This window comes from Corvus hawaiiensis, chromosome 3, assembly GCF_020740725.1.
Source record: "Corvus hawaiiensis isolate bCorHaw1 chromosome 3, bCorHaw1.pri.cur, whole genome shotgun sequence".
Taxonomy (NCBI): Eukaryota; Metazoa; Chordata; class Aves; order Passeriformes; family Corvidae; genus Corvus; species Corvus hawaiiensis.
Genome location: NC_063215.1, coordinates 4570752 through 4593339, shown reverse-complemented (window position 1 = coordinate 4593339; position 22588 = coordinate 4570752). Strand labels below are relative to the sequence as shown.

Here is a 22588-nt window from a genome sequence, read left to right as displayed (position 1 = left end):
TTATGGACTAGACAATGAAGATTCAGAGCTTTACCTGGCAATTATCATGGGAAGAAGAGATGATTGGGCTGTGTAGCCAGTGTACACTGCTGAACACAAGTGTCAGCAATGGCAGCATGGGAGTGAAGCAGGCTGAAAAAGAGCTGAAAGGGTAAGAAAGGCATAAACAATGGAAGAAGCCTGTCCCCTAATTCTCTTTCTTTCAACTCACCTCCTTTGACTGAGCAGATGGTTGTCTGGGCAAGTAGATGGTTTTCCGGACAGATCAAGATGCTCCAAAAAAAGACTGAATTGTCACAATTCTGGCCAAAGGGTACTGATATTGGCCTGTTAACCCTAGAAATGTTTAAAAGGTTTCAGGATATGTATTCAATTCACCTAAAAATAGGACAAAAAAGTGGTACCGGGTTTTATAGGGTCTTTAAACATGGGTTAGTTCCCCTTGCAGAGGCATGGGAGAGCCTGAAAGGCTTTCCAGCAGGGGACAGAACCTTACCAGTTTGCAGCTTGGACAGATGCAACACTGCTGAAGGCTGTGTCAATTGCTCCAGTTGATGGAGAGGCACAGTGTCCTACAGGAAACATCCCAGAGTTTCACAGCACAAAGTCTTCCACATGATCAGAGGGACAGATACACCCACATTTACACAGACCAAACCAGAATACTCTGAATAATTTTATTGTGGAGTTGATTACAGCCAGCACAGACTGATCAGCATCTGGCTCATGACACTTCTCTGATATCTGGTCCTTGGATACCTGGCAACTCTACCACACTTGGAATAAATCAGATTCATGGGCTCACATTTGCCCCACTCTTGTACTCAACACCAGGCATTTGCTTTAGCCACTGATAGGGATCATGGCCTACCTGGGCTCTTGTTCTGACCCAGTACAGAATGTTTTATCTTTTCCTGGTCATATACTGGATCATCTGACCATGTATCATTAGATGTCTCCCATGCAGGAGTGACCAGGACTATTTTTATTAATCTGTGCCCCCTAGGACAGCACAACCATCTTCCTTTGCTTTTTCAAAGTCACAGTCCAGCTCAGGAAAAAATTGCCAACCCCTCTCCTTGTCATTACCCCAGGTGATATTTTACTGGTAGTGGAGGTTCTGAGACACCACTTTGCCTAGAAATCCCCCTGAAAAAAAAGTAGGTTACTGCTTTTGCAGGTTTTTTCATGTATAATGAAAAAGTTTTTTTCTTTTCTTTCAATCTGCCAACATTTAGTAAAGACTTTTGACACGTGAAGATAGAAGGGAACTTAATTGCACACTTGGTTCTGACACTTTTCTTTGTCAAAATAAAAGAACTTTTAAGATGAACTTTTTCAACAGGTAGAAAATAGAGGTTGGAGGAAGGAGAGAAGAGCAGTGCTGACAGGGCCGACTGGGGATAGTGGATTGTTTAGAAGCCAAAATGACTGACTGTTTTCAGCTGTTGAAAGGAACTGTTTTTCCTCTAAGGACCTGATTCATTAAAACTGTATGCTGCATTTACATACATTTCTGCTGAATACCTCTCTTTGCCTGAAAGGCTGGGGTGATGCTGTCTTTTCAAGCAGTCAGTGTCTAGGTCCACGCAGATGACAAGCATTTAGAGAAATCAGGCTTGGATGGGGTCCAGCAGCACAGCAGGAAATAGGTTTCTGCTTCTCCTCTTAGTCAAGAGAGAGCTGTAGTATCCAAGATCTCTGTTCCCAGCTTGTACCACAGTGATAAAGCGAAGGGTAAAACCAGTTTAGCACAGTTTTCTTGCCTGTAACTCAGCAGTGAAGGACCTTCTAAAGACCAACAAGCTGAGTTTACCCACTTCTTCCATTATGCCCCTGTCCCAAAAGACAAGGGTTACAAGGTGATAATAAAAACCCAAACTTTACCTAGGATGAGATGTGCAATGAGTCTCCTAAAAGGAATCATGCACCACAGAGATGCCCTTTAGTATTAGAAACTGCCCCTAGGGACAGTGATTTCATCTATGCTAACAAAGTAAACCACACACACTCCGAGTCATCAGATTGCAATTGTCCATGTTATTAAGATGTGAGAATAGCTCATTGAATTTTCCCAAATATATTCTGGGCAAGGTCAGTGAGACAACCCAGAACAGGATCTATTCTCAGGAAGCCACAGCGTTTAGGAGACCAGAGGAGCTTCACTATATGGATGTTATCAGATGGCGACAAGTGGTCTGTGGGTGTGAGGGCGGCCCTTGTCACTCTACTGGGTGGCACTGTGACCACGATCAGCTTAATCCAACCAAGATCAGGCCCCCAGCTGAGCGTCCTGGTCACCTGGAGGTGATTATGCCCTCCTGATCCCCCATTAGTGCCTATATTTCTAATACAGGCAATGGAGAACTATATGCTAATTTGGAGAGGTCCTCTTTCCTTTCTTTAATTAACTGAATCATAAAAAAGTAAGTGATGTCTATTCACCCATGGTCCAGATAGCACTCTTCTGAGGACATGAGCTAAATGGAACTGATTTGGTTTCTTTTTTAAAAGAATTATTGGTAGAGTATTCCTAGGCTAATTTACAAACAACAATACAACAACAATACAAGAATGAAAAGGCCTTATTTTCAGGTCTTTCCTAGTGGTAGGTCCTATACAGAGGAATTCCAGGGAACAAATTTAGCCCCCAGGTGCTGAGGTGTGCTGAGGCATCCTTAGAAGCCTCAGGGAAGGCTGACTGGGAGAGGGAAAACTGTAAGACCATCCATCCTTTACAAAGAAGCTGGGCTGCTGTGCTGGTGGGAAACCAGAGAAGACAGACCCTGAATTGTCACTACAAGGGGTCCTTCCTTCACAACCCCTAGTGCTCTATTTGTCTTAAGGGTTGGGGTTCAAGAAGGCAAGTCCAAAATATTCATGACTTCAACTTGCAGATAAAGCAGTGCCCACAAGGTACACAAGCCCATGTACAAGTATTGGTGTATTTACACAAAGTAAATAATAAAGTAATTTACACATTTCAGGCATATTCTAATGCTAGTTCACCACTTCCTTTAACCATAAGCCTTGCTGCCAATGTAAGTGAGCTACGCTAGACTTAACACTGCCAAACTGGGTCCTATTCAGGAGGAAAATTGTATTTTATAATGTCAGTATTAGCAGGGTTTCAGATGGAAACTATTCATGTTCAAGAGATTCTGTATGCTGTTTGCTCTGAGAATTTGAGCAGGGAAGCCAGAGATGGATTTGTTTGCCTTTAATTTCTGTCACAATTCTTCTGCCAAGCAATTCTGTTATGAATGAGATCACTCAGGATAAGGTGACAGTGTTTTGGGAATTAGCTTTATGGGAAGGATTACACCTGTCTTATTTAAGGATTTCCATTTTACTTTTAGACAAATATGTAAAGAATTCCAAGACCTTCTAAGTCAAGACAGATCACCCCTCGGATCCTCCAGACCGACTCCAATATTAGACCTCGACATCCAGAGACATTTAACACATTTCAGGTATGATTTTGAAAGAGGAAACTAAAATCCATAATTTTGATTTAGACTGCATATGATGTTTTAATGGTTTTTGCTCCCTTACCTAAAAGACATGCAAATAAATAATTAACATCCATAATCCCTGCTAGGTGTGCCTATTAAAAGTGCAGGTTTGCCCAGTAATGTAGTTCAAGTTTGCTGCATTCTACCTGCATCTAGGACCACAGTCTGAGTTTGAATAAGTAATTTTCTGCATCTACTGGTCAAATCTCCCCATCTGTTCAGAAAATTGTCTTGCTTTAGATGTGAGCCAAATCACAGCTCACAAGTGGATGGTCCAGAAGCATAGAAACTCAAGTTCTGAACCAGTATAAGTTAATCAAAGTAGAAATAATAGGAGGAAGAAGCTGCATCCTTCCTAATAACTAAATAGTTCCAGAAGCTCCTCTAAGCTACTGAGATCATTTGACAATGGCTTACCATGACCATTTTATTAACTCTTTGTCTTCCAAAGCAGACTGGTCCCAAAGTACATTACCTACTAAAACAATTTTACTTCACTAATTTCCAAACAACACACTGGAAAAATCCAGGAGAAGGAAAGCTAACTAACACTAAAAAGCCAGAGACTGATGATATATTTAGACTCAGTTCCTGAGCAATGTTTAATGTACTGGTTTAAACAGGCTTAAGAAGCTGTTTTGAAGACAAAGACCCATGGTACATGCACACCAAGTCCAAACTTCATTAGAATTTTATCCCAGGTATGGATAAAAATGTATAGATATTTTGGGGTCAGAAAGATTTATTAGCTCAGGAGTTGCTGTGCAATTTCATGTTTTTGCTTTAGGCGATGTGTCAGATACATTCAAGAGTGAGGTGGGATCTTCCAGAGGGCCACTTTGAAATAGTGGGGTCATCTAAGATATCTATCAAAGACAAGTTTGATGAAACATCCTGAAGGTGCTCCTGTCTTTGCTCAGGCCACAGAGGGGAATACATAACCTGCTGAGTCTACAGATTGTTAATTTTTTCCATCCATTAGCCGATATATGAAAAAATTAACATGTGAAGAACTGTCCGAGAGCTGTTTAGAGACCATAATATTAAGCAAGTTTCATAGTCCTATAAAGGCTTAGAATTGTGCTGTATATTCTTTCACACAACCAGCCGAGTCACTCTTCTTTCATCAGTTGGACAGAAAACTTCTGTGTCCCAATGTCCCAAAATCTGTTAGTTATTAAGGTTCTGATAGAGCATGAGGCACCCTGCAGACAGGTTCTGTGATAACTAATGTTTAGTCCCTCAGACTTTGAAGGGAATCCCAAAAATGCCCACCATCCCACTTCTTCCATCCATCTGTTGGGATGAAGGGAAAGGTAAGGGTAATTCCCTGTCTGCAAATGCACACATTCCTGACATTCCTGTTTGTTCTTACACACATCTGTGTGCATCCTATGTGTGTATGAACGCACCTGGACAACCTCACTCCTATTCTCATGCAGTGCTGTGCATATGCACCCACAGAGCACCCAGGTGTGTGTATATTTTCACTTATACACACACTCCAAAACACCCAACTACACTTGCACATCAAGACAAACATCTTTATTTATGCAGAATGCTCATAGAGGGATTTTAACGAGCTACCTAAGCTTGTGGAAAAAGAGATAATTCCCTATTACATGCACACAGAGGAAATGTGATATGAGGTTGGTAATCCCCAAGGATTCCTGTGTTTAAAGTAGAAATAGCAGTCAGGATAAAGTGCTGAAGACTTCAGCTACAAAAACTGCCAACTGGTACATCTTCCATCCTTCTTTCTCTGCTGCACTTCAGTAGGTTGGAGGGCAAAGCTTCTGCAGGCAGCTCCTGGAGCAGTCAGTGCTTTCTTTCATGTCTGCTGTAGACACTAAGTGTTGGGCTGAAGATGGGCACTTGGAGGAGCATAGGCCCTGATCCTACACAGGGGCCTCCCCAGCCTTAAATCAGAGTCCTCTCTGATTGTGCTTAGGGATTGATGAGTGCTGCCAGACCCAGAGGTGGAACTGAGACCATATTCCTTTTCCAGCTAGTGTAGAGATGCTGGGGCCAGATCAGCTTCTAACCTGGACTTCTGACTCTGCTCAGATGCCTGTAGGAGCCTCCACTGCAGCCAGCTGTGTATCTCCTGCTGTGATCTCCAGGAGAAATCTGCATTAAGCAGGCCTAACACAGACATCTACATCAGTGTAAATGGAGTTTCTCCCTAAACTCCATTGGCTGAACATTCCGGTCTAGATCTCCACCAGAACGGGAGCTCAGCCAACCAGTAGACACCAGCCACTTACACTGTGAACAGTTAAACCTAGTGTAGACCAAAAAAAAAAAAAAGCTATTATTCTCATCTTCTAAACCCAGCAGTCTTCACAGCCAGATCATCTCAACCCCTGCTACCACTACTTGTCTTCCTGAGATTAAATATCATAGATCATAGTATGGTTTGGGCTGGGAAGGACCTTAAACCTCATCTTGTTCCAACCCTGTGCCATGGGGGAACTAGAGAGTCCTTATTGTCCCTTCCAATCCAAAGCATTCCACGATTCTATGATATGATGTCAGAAATCCGAAAAGATTTTTTATGACCATAAAAAATCAGAGGAATCGCACAAATGTCTACCATTAAAATAAGTTCTAAGACAGTGAAAGACTTTTAGAAGAGCTATAACAACTGGCATCTACAGGGGAATTGGGTCCAGCCTCTACTAACTTGGGGTGAAAGGGAGTTTACTTTAGGAATAAATTCCCCTACAGCTCCTCAGTGTAGAGTTGGGTGCTCCACTTGCTTGTGATGTTATTTTTTCTATGTTGATAATTAAGACTGACATTCACAGCCTGGCACAGGACAGATAGAAGCAGTTTTTCCCATTTCCTCTGTTTTAAATCTTCAAGCTCACACTTCTCTCTGAAGTTTTTCCACTGAGTCCTAATTCATCAAATCTGTAAACATGTGTCCAACCTGAAGTACAGGATAGTCCCCAGGAAGGGATCAGAAGTGCTGGGTTTGCTCAAAATCCAAACTCAAAGTTCACAAAAAGCACAAAATGGGAAATCTTCAAAGGAGATGCCAGCAAGCCCAAAACTTGCTGAATTTTGCACAACTTTGTGAAAAAACCCCAGAGGCTCTTCTACACCTCTGGTACATCCCTGGTTGTGCAGCTGCTGTCTGAGATGTTCATCTGATCTGAATTCAGAAAACTCAATCCTCCATGACAAATGATTTTCCAATACTATTTGATCATGAACAGATGATTCAGACCCTTAAATTTATAGCAGCAAATATTGTGCATTACCTGAGCCAGGGTCACTTTATGTTTGTTTCATTCAACATTTCTCCCTTTTCAATACATTTTAGAGGATCTTACTGCAGAGAAGTTACATTGATAACTTCACTTATGAGTCGGCTGTTGAAGTTATATTGATAACTTAAAATAACTTCAAATATATTGATATTAGCAGATAAAAGTAGTGCCAGAGAACAGGCATTGGCTATCTGTGTTTCTCTTCATCTGCAGAATTTCTGGGGCTTTTTCTACCTCGTCTAACTAGCACTAACCCAAACTATTCCTGGGCACAGTGGTACCTATATATCATCAATGTATGTGAAAGTTTAGAATTCTTGGAAGCACCAGCCCTCGTTACAGCCCAGTCTGGTGCCTTGTGTGTGATATAAATTTAGATTTAGGGAAGGCCTGCCTTGCCAGGGCTGGATCCCAAACCCCATGGGCTCAGTGTTGGAGTAGCTCAGATTTCTAAGCATAAGTCTGACTTCAAGAAGAGGTGCTACATTGTAAGGCTGCCCAACCTGTCCTTCAGCTCTTCTTTGAGCTGAAAAGGTTGGAAGATACCTTAAAGATCATCTCATTCCAACCCCTCTGCCATGTGCAGTGACACCTTCTACCAGACCAGACTGCTCAAAGCCCCATCCAACCTGACTCTGAACACTTTGAACACAAATAATCCTATGTGTTGTTTTTGGTCTGAAAGTCACCACTCGAGCTATCCCATCCCTAGTTTCTGAGGACAAATTCATCATTAAGTCATAGAGCAAACGTGAAAACCCTGGAAAAATCAATTTCCATTACTAAGTGCTGAGACTTTTTGTCCAGACACAGGAATGTCTCTTTATTGTCCTCTAAAGGCTGATCTGTGCAAAGCATTTTTGAGTTTACTACAAAAGAGATCAAAGTCAGCATATCAGTACCAGAAAAGAACCTGAAATTTTCTACAGTTTTAATGGGAGGAAACTATTTTTTCCACCCTTTACTTCCAAAGTGGAGAGAGCATAAGGATCATCAGGAGAGTAAAGAGTGAGAGCAAGAGCAAAAGAAAGAGAAAGGAAAAGGAAAGAGAAAAGGAAAATACTTACATAAAACGAAGTTTCTTTTAAAATGCCTTCTACTACTGATAATTCAGAAGTTTTTTCCCCCAGAATCCCACAGAGTCATGTGCGGCTTCTGTAGACATGGGCATGTACCTGAGTATGGATGAGGGAAAATCTGGGGAGTTCATTTCTCATGAAACTTAAACCAGGTTTAAATCCTACAGATGTCAGTAAAGCTGAGGCTTCATCTCTATTTTTTTCAGGGCCTTTCGGGTTATATAAATCTCTCTTTAGCATTGTAAGTTGGTTGGGTTTGGATTCAGAGCAGGTAAAATAGCCTTGCAGGTGAGAGACAGTTCTCAAATATCCAAGATGATGGGAAGGAAAAGGGGCATTGTAATATTTAGAGACAGAAAAAAGCTGGATGTAAGCAAAACATATGAAAGACAATGAGAATAATCCACTTTAGAAAAGCCCAGAAATAGTAACCCAGGGCAATCATGACCTGTAGTAGGTGAAGACAAGTCTGCCTGGAGACACAAGAGCTCTGAGACACACATCAGAGATTTCATGGCACAGGTAGTTGTGATGGGAGATGGTGAAGCCTTGGATGACCCCCAAAAACATGATTCTGCCTCTAAAGCAGCAGAGCTTAATGGTGACATCGCAGCCAACAGATTCTTCTGCTGGTTCTGGAACAATGTTAACCAGCACAACCATCAAACCCCACCCTTTTCCTGTTAGGGCTGTGCAGGTAGATCTGAGGCATGTCTATATGGGAAATATCCATAATTCCACATCACTCATCTCTGTAGTATCTTTGCACTACACGCACATTTATGGCATCCAGCCCTCTCCAGAGCAGAGAACCAGACCAGATGAACCAATTATTCTCAGTTGTAGAGATCCCTGCTGTGAAGAAGGGATGTGTTTCTGTCATGTTTCAGAGATGGAATGAAGAGAGGCAGAAATTAAGACACCCCAAAAGATACGCAAAAATTAATCTCATAAATTGTGTGACTTTGGACCTGGCCACTGGACCATAGTTGTCTGTAATGTTTGGCTGCTTCTGTGGTTCCTTGAATGAATTTGTCCACCTCTTTCTGCCCCAAACAATTCCCAGGCACTGGTCAACCTTATCTCAGTCAGAAACTTAGGTATTACTTTCAAGTAAAAATGCTGATGGAGACTGATGGACTGATTGACTGATGGAGATGGGGCCAGGCTGTGCCATTTCACTCATAACCCGAGGAATCTGTGTATTCTTACTTTGCTAATGCAGCTAAAGGTGACCAAAGCTATCCCCAGCTTCAGTTTAAGAACCTTACAGTGATTCATCTGTCTGGTGACTGTGGAGATCTAGGGTCATTTTAGGTGTAAAGGGACATCATGTTTCACACGCGTCTGCCACTCAGATCAGCATTTAGGGTATCCCTCCAACTGGATCAAATATCCAAATTAATAAGACAGTACTTAAAAAACCAATTATTTTAGATAATATTTCTCTTCTGTTGAGAGAAGAGAGCATATGCTGCCTTCTCTCTTGCATTCCACTGTCGTATCTGAGATTCAGCCAGGAACCTGAAACTCACATTGATGTGTCTTCATGTCTTTGTCTTCTTAACCTGCCCTTGCATCAGAACAGCTTTGTTGATTTTTTAAATTTTTAGAAGAATTTTTTTCTGGTTCCCCAAAACCTCATGTAAACTAGAGTTACCAGAACACCCCCAAAAATGACCCACATTCTGTTCTGGAAAACTAAAAACATAACACAAAAACCTTCCAAAGTGAAGGCTTTCTGTGATTATACTCACAAGATCTGCCTCTGTATCTTGGCTTATACATACAGATTCCCTGACCTCATCAACCACCCTCCTAGCTTCAGTTTCTTCACTTGCAAAATTGGGTATAGACACATCTTCTACATTTGCTTTTGGGACACTTGTGTCTCTAAGAATCTGTGGTGTTTGGAAATTTCAGATATCCTACTAATGCCACCCATCATATAGGGAAAGGAGGATATCCACAGATTCCTGCAGTTCTATTTGATCCTTTAACTTCAAGGCTACGTTTCATCAAGATGCAAAATCACACCCAGATCTTCTGTTTTATATATAAAAGATAAAGACAGCAAAACGGCAAAGGGAAAAGTACTTTCTTGTAAGTGACACTTCTTTCACTGCAGAAACCTCATAAAAACAGACACACAAAATATAATAGGTTCAGAATAGTAAAGTTAGGTAATGAAAGCAATCAGCATCCTCATGGATTATTCTGTGTTCTGTCGAGCCATCCAGCTGATATGAAACACCCTTCCTGTGAAACTGCTTGAGACAAGAGTTTTGTCGCTTAGCTCCTTGCTGAGCCTGGAGCTGTCAAGCTCCTGCCAGTGCCTGGCATCATGCTGACGAGGTGACACGAAAAGTGACAGACAAGAAACCAGAGCCTCAGACTTTGGGAGCAGTGAGAAAGTAACATCCTTCTTTCCAAAGGGAAAAGAGAGCAATGAAATGGGTTTTGAAGCTCGGCGTGTTCTTTAAATTGTAACAAGAAGCCAAGCCCAAAGACTTACTTGTGGGTTGCCTTCAAAGATGTGCTCACCCCCTTTTATATATTGTTCTCTCTTTTTTTACACTTCTTTGCTTATCAGGATGTAGAGCAGCTTCTGGCATAATTCCAGTCATCTCAGTTCACAGCAGCAGCCTCCTGTTTGGATGCAGGGACTGGAAGAAGCCTGGTGCACAATAAGGTTTATGGTGAAATACCTCTGGTGCCCTCTAGAGTTCCCTGATTTCTAGGAGCTCTCTCGGTCTTTGCATTTAGAGAACTGAGAGGGACAACACTGATGCCTAGTGCTGAGACACTAGGGAGCAACAAATTGTTTCATTCATTTTTCTTTTTTTTTTTTTTTAAATTTTATTTTTATTTTTTTCTTTGAATTTTATGTTTATTTTTTTCTTTGTCTCTTTATTTACCATAAGTGTTAGAGTGCCTTCCTCTGGGATCTTTCCCTCACTTCCTTTCCAAGGCATTCCTTCTTTGATTTTTCCATCATAAGGTCTCAATCACCTTGTCCTGCTCTGCTGATGAACAAAATCCTTTCTAATTTCGAATATTTTTAAAGGTTTTTATCATGGGTTGTATGATACCATATTCCCTTAAAGTCACAATTTATGGAGTCAAGAAAACAGATTTTCCTCTGTTTTCTTTTATCTGCTTCATTAACAACTAAGTTCCATAATCATGGAAAAAAAAAATACTTTCATCAAAAAAGGAAAAAAATCTTGCAGGGTGCTTAGATTTTTAACACAGCACTTAAGATTTCTTAAAGCATTTAAGGCACTCTCGTGTTTCCCAAAGGGAAAAGGAATGTCCTCCCCTCATTTACAAATTAAAAGGCTACAAAATTTATTGCACCTTGTCATGAGCATGTTTATAAATGTTAATTCTTGGTCTTTCTCATTTGAGGAGGGCAATAGGGCTTCTCAGCTACATTTCCTCACTGGAAAAAGTTTATGGATGGTAGTAAATTGAATGAACCTCATCCATTTCTTTGCCTTCCTGTAAAGTAAAGATGAATCACAAAATGATTTAATCTTTGGTCTATAGCTCAGAAACACTCCACAGTTTTTGGATGTTTCAGGTCTGTTGCCTGGGCAATTCTTCTTAGTGTGGAAAATGAGTACCAAAGTCTAAAATATACAGATCCGAAATAGATTATCTTGGAAATTTGGGGCATCAGCTCTAACACTCTCCTCCTACTTGCTCCATGGCTTCTACACATGGTAAAAGGAGGTCCATCTGCTTAGGAGGACATGTCCTTAATACACTATGAACAGAAGGAAAACAAGAGGGCCTACTTTGAAGGCAACTTCTGTGCTGTTTGCTACTCTGATCCTATAGACTACTTATCCCTGTAATATCCACTGCCCACATTCCGATGTTTATCTCGACTATCAGTCTAACTTGTGTCATGGTTAGATCTTCTGAGCTCCTGAAGTAAAGTTACCATCATTTAATTTTCTAGGCAACCTTCACAGGACAGACCTTGAAATCAAAAGAAGCACCTCAAAGTCAATATTGTCATCTCTATATTCAGATGTTACTTGTGTCAGTGAAGAGATACAAATATTTTACCATTTCCTTTACAGCCGTTAAACGTCATATCAGATCTTACCATCTGTCATCAGCTATGTGCTGTTGAATTTGGATAACCAGGGAGTTTTCAGATTCAAAGTTCTGAGAAAATCTGACCAATAAGTTCAAGCTTGCTTTGTCTTCATTATTATTTTTTTAAACGGCTTATTTATTTTAAATGAGGGTGTAAACATTGAGTGCAGATGGCCTCTTCCCCCCCCACTGAGAGGGAAGCTGTTTCTTTTGCTTCATGTCAGAGCCTCACCAGCCTGGGGTATGAAGGAGTCCTTGAGGTGGCTGCCAAACGAGACTCCAAGCCTTCAGGCACACTTGGATCTTTTCACTTTTAAGTAAGGCTATCATTAAAACATGAGCAGACATAATTGCATCATAGCGCTGGGCAGAATTACAGGCAGGTCTGGATGTCCTTAAGCACCAGGGTTTGTAATATGTTGGCCTGATGTTCATTGCCTTCTTTCTGCAGTTCTCCAGCACCAGAATCAGAGATTTCAGCCTAATAAAGTTGGTTTATAGGAGCTGTGGTGGGATGCACTACAAAGCTGAGAATATCCAGAAGACTCCATTATGAGACCACCATGTTTAATTTTAGGCTTATAAACCCAAATGAAAGTATGATAATGAAAGCAACTCCTTTCATAGGTGTGGAGCATACCAAAAATGAACCAATTTCAGTGTGAGAACAATTAGCCTGGAAAATCAGGCAGCTAAATTTGACTTTCAGGAAATGCATTTTAATGCTTTGCCATTAATCTTCCGTCTGTCATGTCTGATTTAAATGTAAAATCAGATTTTCTCCCAAACTTGAAACTTACTTTCATCAGCAAAGGGAAATTATCCAACTTTCTTGGATTTTTCAGAGACTTTAACTTGCAGAGAAGTAAAGACCACCAAAATTAGAGCAAGGGGAATTACTGATAGAAATGTAAGATAAAGTAGAAGATAATATCTCTCGGCCTTTTTATGCTCATTACCTAAAGTGAGCCTAATAAAATACACCCTCACAGGAGCTTGGCAAGGAGGGCTGGTTAGAAATTTTCTATAAAATGGTTTCTCTTAATAAGCTTCATGGGAAAATTAATAGGCTCTGCATATCCCTGTCTGTGGAGAAGAATTTATTCATCAGGAACAGAAAGTAGAGTTACCATGAGACTCTGCAGCATCATTTCACTAAAAAGGGCTGGTTTTTAATAAGAAACACAAAGCTGTGTTGGTGAGAGCTGCCATATTTAATGATTACTGGTGACTAAGAGGCTAAACTGGAAAAGAGGTAGATCCCTTACTCACTCCAAAAAATTATTTCCTATGAGCACTAGTTTTTAAACCAGAAGACTGGATATTAGGAAAAACTTAACTGAAAGGGTGGTCAGGTATCAGAACAGGCTGTCCAGGGAAGTGGTGGGTTCACCATCCCTGAAAGTGTTAAAAAAATATGTGGATGTGGCTTTTGGGGACATGGTTTAGTGGTGTGCTTGGCAGTGCACAGTTAGTGGTTGGACTTGAGGATTTTGGTGGTATTTTCCAATCTAAATGATTCTATGATTATATGGTTTGAAGCTACTGGAAATGAATGCATGAATGCAGATACTGCCAGCTTCTAAAATACACAAACTAGTTTCTTTACAAGACCATTAGTATTTTTATGTGTCTCAGTATAGTCAGTTCCCCAAATCAGGACCCAGAAGATCACACAAGCAGTGTAAAAATCATGCAATAATATAACTAGTAATGATACCCTTAATTTCCTTTTTCTTGCTTATTTTTATTGTAAACTCCATCACATTTTCATTTCTCTGAACTTCTGAAGACCAGAAATTATGATAAAATGCAACACAAAATCATTAAATCGCCTGACTCCTAAAGTGACATGAAAGGGTTTAAAATACTTATACATATGCTACTTCTGGTTTAGTTTTTACAACTATTAAAAACATGAATTACAATGATGATGATGATTTTTATATTTCTGGTATGCCAGGTATTCCTAAAAAGAAAATAAAATTAAACTGAGGTATGTTTACCTCTTTTTAATGCTAAATTATAAAGATCCAGATATTTCTACCAGTCCAAACTTCAAGATTCCAAACTTCATGTGGTATTATTAATTGATGTCTGCAAAATATTGCTTGTAAATATTTAATTATCATTTTCCTCACATTACTAACTGGGGATAAACATAAATTCCTGCTTTGAAAAGTGCCTGGAGACTGATGGATAAACATTCTAAATGCAAGTTATTTGTTAATAGCCTTTTGGAGACCTTTTATAAAAGGCTATGCCAGTCCCAATCTGAAATGGAGACATACTTCCATACTGAGCACTCATTTTGATTAGAATTCACTTAGTTTTGGTGTCTTCCCTAAGATACCAGCTTTTCTATTGAATAGGTTTCCCATGTCTAGCAGACAGAAAGGTGACCCAAAAAATATCCTGAAGCCTTTCCCGTGTGGGTTTTTTTGATACTTAAAACATCCTATCAATTGTCCATGTCCTATAAAACCTCTTTCCCCTCAGTCCCTACATTTTCACTTTTTTCTAAAAGACCTGGAAAGACTGAGAAGCCAAAGTGCAGAGGAGACAGGTCACTGAAGGGAAATGTTCCTATTTCTGACCCTCACATGGGTCTCTGCATCAGATCAGGATTTACTGATGTGGTGCCCAAAACACCCAGAGAGTAACTGTAGGGGCAAATTCTGAACTAGCAGGGCTGGGAAACAGTTATTTTTCCTCGTCAGAATCACTGTAATGTGGTTTTCTTTCCCCCTCACCCTAACTTATACGAAGTATTGATTTCTAAAAAAAGGCCAACAAACATAAAAATTAGCTTCTGTTCCTCTTGTCTTCTTTCTTCCCTGAGCAGGATTAGAATATCTGAAATCACTTTTGAAAACTTCAATGACATTTCAACCTTTGAAATAATTTTTAATTTACATTTCTAAAGGAAAACTAAAAATCTGGAGGATTTGGGCAGGGGTTTTTGTTTTCACATGCCACTTATCAAAATGAATCATTGTAACAAGGAAAACAGCTTTGTTGCCCATAATAACCTTAGTTTCTTTAGCCCTTACATGATCATCTTATACTGTACACATAATATTAAGGCAAATGGCACTGAAGTCAGTTGCCTAAAAGCTGGTCTCCAGTGCCATGTCCCATATCCTGTGGTGGTTGGGACATCCTGTAGTCCTGTGTCCATCTCTGGGGTCCCCAGGACAGGAAAGACATGGAGCTGTTGGAGCAAGTCCAGAGGAGTCCATGAAGATTGTTAGAGGGCTGGAGCAGTTCTGCTCCAAGGAAAGGCTGAGAGGGTTGGGATTGCTCAGCCTGGAGAAGAAAAAGCCATGGGAAGACCTCAGAGTCCCTTCCAGTGCCTAAAGGGACTCCACAATAGCTGGAGATGGACTTGGGACAAGGGCATGGAGTGACAGGACAAGGAGGAATGGCTTCCCACTGATGGAGGGCAGAGTTAGATGAGATATTGGGAAGAAATTCTTCCCTGTGAGAGTGGGGAGGCCCTGGCATAGGGTACTCAGAGAAGCTGTGGATGCACTGGATACCTGGAAGTGTCCAAAGCCAGGCTGAACAGGGCTGGGAGCAACCTGGGATAGTGGAAGGTGTCCCTGCCCATGGCAGGGGGATGGAATGAGAAGATCTTTAAGATTCCTTCCAACCCAAACTATTTTGGGATTCCGTGATCCTCACAGAAATGGTATCCAAAAGATGGGACCTGTGGGAAACTTACACACTTCTGGATCTGCAGGTGGCAGCCAGGAACAATGACAAGAAAAATTCAATGTTGAAAGATCCCCCTTATTCAGATGAAAGGTGCAACAGAGCAAATCTACACCAGTAAATTCAACACTACCAGGGCAACGTTGTTGGAACTGGGTTATTTTTGCCAATAATTGGTTAGGATTGTCCATTAATTCAGCCTATTAAACCAGTCCCATGTGAAATATTTTCTGCTCATCTCTTGAGCTTGGGTATTGGCCAAGGGTATTGGTCAGGGTCAATTCCCAACAGGCACTTCAGATCTCCCCCTGTTGGATGGTCCAGGAGTTTAGCAGCATGGGTATGGCCAAACCATGACAATTGTAATGAGGGTTGGAGATGGTATCCTGGGCTTTGCTGAATTTCCTACTATGAATGCAGTCATACCTTCATGTAGAATAACCAGGTCATGTTCAAGAGCTATAAAATCACAGAGTCATTAAGGTTGGAAAAGACATCCAAGATCAAGTCAACCAAGTATGATCTAGAATTGTGAACAAACCACACAGAATTCCTTTTATTTACCTGAGAAGGGGGAGCCAGACTTTATGACACTGGAAAATTAGCAATGCTGGCGAGCTGAGGGTGTGGATTCTGTCTTGGCTTCTCTGAAGTCAGCAGCCCTGTGTCAGTCTGCACTTGCTGAGGGTCTGTCCCATGGTATTTCAGAACTGAGGCTCCACCAAAAACAACCTTTGAAGTTGTATTCAGTCTGCTCTTTGGGTCTATTCCTTTCCTTTCTGTTTCTCCCACAGGTAATAAATAGTTTAGGGAGCAAATCCTGAATTTCACTATAGCAAAATGAGTGTAACTGTAAACTCCTCAGTGTTTGTGAGCACACTGATATTTATGTGTGTGTGTGTATTTCTTTCCCTTTTTTTTTTTCTCTCTCCTTCCCATTTGTAGTTTGATCACTCATGGTTTTGGAACTCCTGCAATATGTGCTGCCCTAAGCACTTTCCAAACTGTTCTCAGTGAAATGCTGAACTACTTGGAAAAGCACACATCGCACAAAAACGGAGGAGCGGCGGAATCCGGCCAAGGACACGCCAACTCGGAGAAAGCCCCCCTGCGGAAAACTTCAGAGGCTGCTGTGAAAGAGGGCAAAACAGAAAAGACAGACTAGCTACATCAAACAGAATCTATTTCGAGAGAGTCTTGCTGCTGATATTTTTTTTAAATATATATATCATTGAGGGCAATTTATCTCCAGTGGACCAAATCCAAAAAAGAAAAAGGGGGGAAAAAAAGAGAAAAAAAGTAAAAAGAAAAAAAAAAAAAAAAGAAAGATTAAAACAGAGAGAAAGAGAGAGCGTGAGAGAGGAAAGTATTCAACCCTAAGAACAGCAGTGTACAGTAATTGTGTGATGAAATTGTCACTTTTTTAAAATTTATGTTGCTCTAAACTGCTTTTTTGTGCACGTAGTATTTGATTGTTCTGAATGATACACTAACACTGTTTTTTATAAGCACTTCTGGACTTGGCTGAGGTGGCACATGAAATTTGAAGCACTTTCTTCTCTGGCAGCAGAGTTAGGGTCAGTGCATCAGTTGTGGGACACGCAGTTCCAGCATCCTGACTTTGCTTGCATGCTGGATAGATTGAAAGAAGGGCTTCCTCTGGTCCATCGGAAATGCCTGATCTACTCACCTTTGGGAAAACAATATGGAAATCTGGCAAAAGAGGAATTCTTGGGTCATGGGACAAATGACCTGTTGTACATGGGAATGTACAATAAAGCTGCACTGGAATGAGGCCAGAACCTGTTGGGAATCTGTCCTGACCATTCAAGCAGCAGCCATGGTGTCTCTTGTGAAAGGAGCATGGCAGACTAAAACGAAAACAAACCTTGATAGTCTCAGTAAGAGCCCTGATCCCTCTGTGAACTTCAGTTTAAATGACAGCATGGGCTTCTGTCCTCTATTTTCTCAGCCCCTGGCCCCACAGCACCCTGCCATACCTGGGTCTCTGTTCAACATGATCAATGCAGGCAATTGGAGTCACCTTTTGTGTTGCCTTGATTTTATGATGCTTTCTTTTCTTCAACAGCTTGTTTCCACAGCTTTATTGTCTTTATAAATCCAGCTGAAGTGCAGAGGTCTAACAGAATCCACTCACCGGAAATAAAATAAAAACAAAATGACAAATAAGACAGATTGGCTTAGTCCACAGCAGCTGACTGGTAATAACCTTGCTAATGTACTTTTGAAATATTACTTTACCACCTACCACACATCCTCACACAGAGAACATGGGAGGCATAGTTTGAGCTCAAGCCTCTTTGAGTCAAGGGATTTTTCCAATCACATTCTAACTCTTTCTTCAACAAGACCTTTATTTCATTCCTTTTCTTGTTTCTCTGACATCACTTGATTGAGGAAGTTAGGAAGGAATGGTGTTACTGGGAGGGCTTGATGTTGTCCATCTAAACTCTCTTTAAGATCAGCTGAACCAGACCTTTTCTTCCAAGGGACAATTCAACTCTTTCTGTGGTAGGAACTAGTATAGTTGTCCATGTGTAAATGTTTAGAGCCATTTGAGATGTTTTAGGTATCTAAGACAGCCACAGAGTTTGAAAGTTATGACATGAAACCTTTAGGAGAACTGGGCTCACCTGGAGGGGGAGCTGGAGAATCCCAGAAACAGCATTAGATAACTGTGGGTGACAAAAGCTCTCACACAAATTTTAGCTTTCTGGAAGATGTTAACATGTATTACACCTTGGATGACCAGTTTAGACAAAACCTAGGGACTGTGACAAATACCTGAGTGTGTTTAGAGACAGATGCAAGGAATCAAACTGAATTAACAAGATCACCCTCACCTTTCAAATTACAGAAGGCAGTAGAGTGATGATGGTATGATGCTGTTCCTCTCAAGGTCAGTAAGGACATTGCCACCACCATGAGAAAACACTCTAGAAAGTAAGGAGTCCCTGATTGTTTATTTAAAGAAACCTGGAAAAAAATCCTATGCTTTTGCCTAGATTTGTCCTTGCTCAGGGTAGGTGTATAACTCAGACACCTGCTTTAGTGCTGTCCAGGCACCATCCTGCATTGAGGGAATCAGGTGTATCTCCATGGACTCCATCTCCTTAACACACCAAGATCAGATAAGTGCCTCAAAAAATTAAACTTTATTAAATGGATTTAATGAGTTTATACTGGTACTTCTGCAGAAATGAAATGCTAAAATCAAATGAACAGTCCTCAGAGATGTCTTCAGCAGAAACATTGTGGAACTGTCCTAGAACATGAAATACTTGAGTGTGAAAGTAGGTAACCATGAAAGGAAACTCATTCTGCTTTTTCTATTGCCCAAACTGAGGGAGAGGAAAGGGAAAAATCAGAAGTTTGACTGTGTCAGATACGCAGATTTGCCACATCTGTAAAACATGTGCTTTAAAACAATTTAATTTGAACCCCTATTTCAAGATGTGGATAAATTTAAATTACATTTTGATGGGGTAAAAATATAAGAAAAAGGTTTTTAAAATCCTTTTCAGTTTTCTCCAGGAAAATACCAACTTTTTGGAAAAGGAGGAATAAACTGTTGGGCAGATAAATCTGTGAAACTCATGTGAAAGCAGCATTTTATTACCATCAAATTAAAATGTTTAATATTGGAAATAATATGTATATAGCCTTAAATGAAATATTTGCCTATTCAGGATATTGTCCAAAGTCCCAACAATAATTTATTTCAAGACCTGCGTCTTTTGCTGTTACATAATCACTAAGAGTGTCTGCTCTGCAGGCAACAAATTATTTTTGGCCTGGATTACCCTTTGATCTATTAATATTAATAAATCTGAGCACACTTCAAGCTCCAGAACTTCCAGTTTTTGACTTAATGGCCCTGTATATTTTTGTTGATGTTCAATACAGATCTGATTCAACCTGATTGAACTGCTGTATGTTCTTAACATTAAGAAGTTTTTTCTATTTCCATGCCAAGCTTTCTGGTTTTTCCCTTAGTATATTAGCACATTTTAAAAGCAAAACTCTTTTTTAAATGTGGCTGCAGGTTTGTTGACGTTGACAGGCTCTATTTTTTATTTTAAATTGCACTTAATAATTTTATTGAGTGAACAATAATTATCACTGCTTTTTCTGCTGAACTAGCTGTCAAAGCAGTTTGGTGTCAAAATGCCTTTAGTTTTTGAAATTGGAACTTTCTGTGAGCTTTTGAGCAATGAATTCACTGATGCTCCTGTTAAAATCTCAGCCTAGGTTCTCATCCACTTACACTCCTGTGCTGTCCATGGGAACATGCCCATGTTCTCATGTTGTGCTTTTGGGTTTTTTATTATTTTCTTAGTTCTAGTCTCTGTGGAAACACTGTCATCTCAAAACACTTTCATGACCTAGATTAGCCTGAAGGAAGTTCATGATTTGAAGTTAGTGGGTGCTCAGTGGTATCATATTCAAGTATATTTTTACCTCTTTGACTTGGAAATTTATGTGCTCAGAAAAAGAAAAAAAAAAATCTTTCTTTAAGAGATTTTGAAGTGTTTATTCAATGTCAAAATCATCAAAAGAATAGAGAAAAGTCTCCGAAGTTTCATGGACAGGACAACGAGTCATTATGACTGTTGGACCCCAAAAATTGATTCATAACCCAAGTGCTGTCTGGGTAGCTGGACCCTGTTGTGCTTCAGCTCATTGCTCAGCTCTGTATGAGTTACACCTTTCCTACCACCAATCTCAAAACATTTTAAGTAGGTCCCTGAACTTACTCCTTATCCTAAACTCTGGCACATTTGACTCACAAAGACCAGCTTCTGACTCTTGGATTTATTAGCAAGTCACTGACTTGCTAATAAACACACTGACTAACTACAAATTTATTTTTCTGGAGCAAGGTGTTACTCACTGTGAGTACAAACAGCTCTTGTGCTGACTAAGCTCAGAAGGTGAATCTGGCAGAGCAGGAGCAACATTCTCACCTCTGCCCCGAGATTTGGTTCTCTGTTCACAGAGCCCTCCTTTAGCACCATTACATGACAGACACGTAGAAAAGGGAGAGTTTTATCAGATGTTGAGAACTGGAACAGAGTTCATGTGGCCTGTTAAGGGGAGTGAACGACAGACAAGCAGTGATGACCCTGCCACCTACAACTGAAGACTGTCAAGAACTTTGTCCTTCATGCTGCCATCTTTAACCCTAACACCTTCTAGGTGTCATTCTGTTGCCTTGGAGAACTGGCAGAAAGGGTGAATTTAGACCTTTCATTTGCTTCCTTTATAAAGATAAACTCCAACATTTGTTGGGAAAATACTTCAGCTCTCCAAATCAACATGGAATCTGCTCTTTGAAGCTTCTCTTTAACTTTTCCTAAATCCAGAAAAATCTGCTACAAAGCAGGCACAATGTATAGTCCTTCCAAATCCTGGACCTCTGTGTAAATATTTCCCCAGTTCATCTCTTCCTTTGGACGTGACTCAGTGGCATAGGCGCAGCTCACAATTTTGCAGCCAGGCTCAAGAAGGGCTGTTTATTGTCCTAAGAGCCAGTTTTAACTTTACAATCTCTAACCACTATTTTTTGTTTGTTTGTTTGTTTCCTAATACCAACAAGCAATTTTGGTCTTAGATGTCTTAGGTATCCAAAAGGGCTGCTGGTGAATTCCAAGGTCATTTGACTTTCATTTATCCTTTGGATAAATAGTTCTTTATTTCTAAGGACAAGAAGAAACAGCATTTATAGAAGACACAAGCCTGCAACACGAGGAAGAATCAATAAATTATACAGGAACTGTATTTATAAAAGTATCCTTTGCCTCTGCCCTCATTACAGGTTGAACAAGAATTCACATACAGCTGAGTGGGGAATGAGGGAGGAAGATAAAGTCATTTTCCTTTACCAGGTGAAGGTCATTTGGAGAGGTCTGATCTTTTTTATTGCTATTCTTTACTTTTCTTTATTTTGTACAATTAATTCTGTTCTGTACAGCAGCTGTTGTGATTGTATTTAAATGTGAGTGCGCACTTGGTCACCAACAAACAATGTCCTATTTATTGCTTTGGAGTTTTGTTTTGGTTATTTTCCTTCCACTTAATTTAATTTATAATTCAGTGGTGAAAAACATAATCTTTTATATTTCTATTTCCTATACAAGCTACCTGTTTTACATGAGTCTATGAAGATAATGACCACATTTGATCAAACATTTCACGGCAATAAAATCTATGTTGATTTAACCCTGATCTGTGTGGTGCTTCGAAATAATTTCCATCTCTGAATAAAGATTGCCAAACTTGACCAGGAACAAGGTCTATGACATTACAGGACCTGGAATTTTCATCTAACAGGTAAGACATACAAAGCAGAGAAATGACAATAATATCATTCCCATATTACAGCAAGAAAATCAGTTTTTACAGAGATTAAATTTGGGATTTATCCCACTTAAATGTGGCTATGTTAAATAGTTATCTCATCTAGAATCTGTTAACCAGATTTAATGGTTGTGTGTAAAGAGAAAGATTTAATGGAAGGCAATTTGTATTGTCCTAAAACAGGAAATCAGACTGGTTGGGATGAATTATATTACATTAGTGGTAGATTAGATTAGGAAAAGTAACAGGAGTCCTCATGTCTACTAACTCATAATGGATACACCCTAGAAAACTTGCTAACCCTTGACATTAGACATTTAGAGGTCCTCAGAGGTGCCTTTCCCATAATTGCATGGAAAGATTGTGACAATGCTGGCAATCAAATCCTCATCTCCACAGTCTCAAACTAATTATTTAATCTTCTCCCTGAAAGTTTACAGCAGTTCATTTCCAAATCCTACTTCAGCCAAGGGCCTGGGCTAACTGCCACTGCTCCCACTTCAGA

General features: G+C 40.1%; 1 protein-coding gene across 3 annotated transcripts in view; it reads left to right on the top strand.

The window, feature by feature from the left end:
- The window catches only part of TFAP2D (transcription factor AP-2 delta), a 52057-nt gene extending 30106 nt beyond the window's left edge, over positions 1 to 21951 (top strand). For all 3 annotated transcript variants that reach the window (XM_048299335.1, XM_048299334.1, XM_048299336.1), the window contains 2 exons: positions 3360 to 3473; positions 16648 to 21951. In XM_048299335.1, the coding sequence (XP_048155292.1) occupies positions 3360 to 3473; positions 16648 to 16867 (334 nt within the window). In that variant the 3' untranslated portion in view covers positions 16868 to 21951. The remainder of the gene's footprint in view (positions 1 to 3359; positions 3474 to 16647) is intronic.
- The last annotated feature ends 637 nt before the right edge of the window (positions 21952 to 22588 follow it).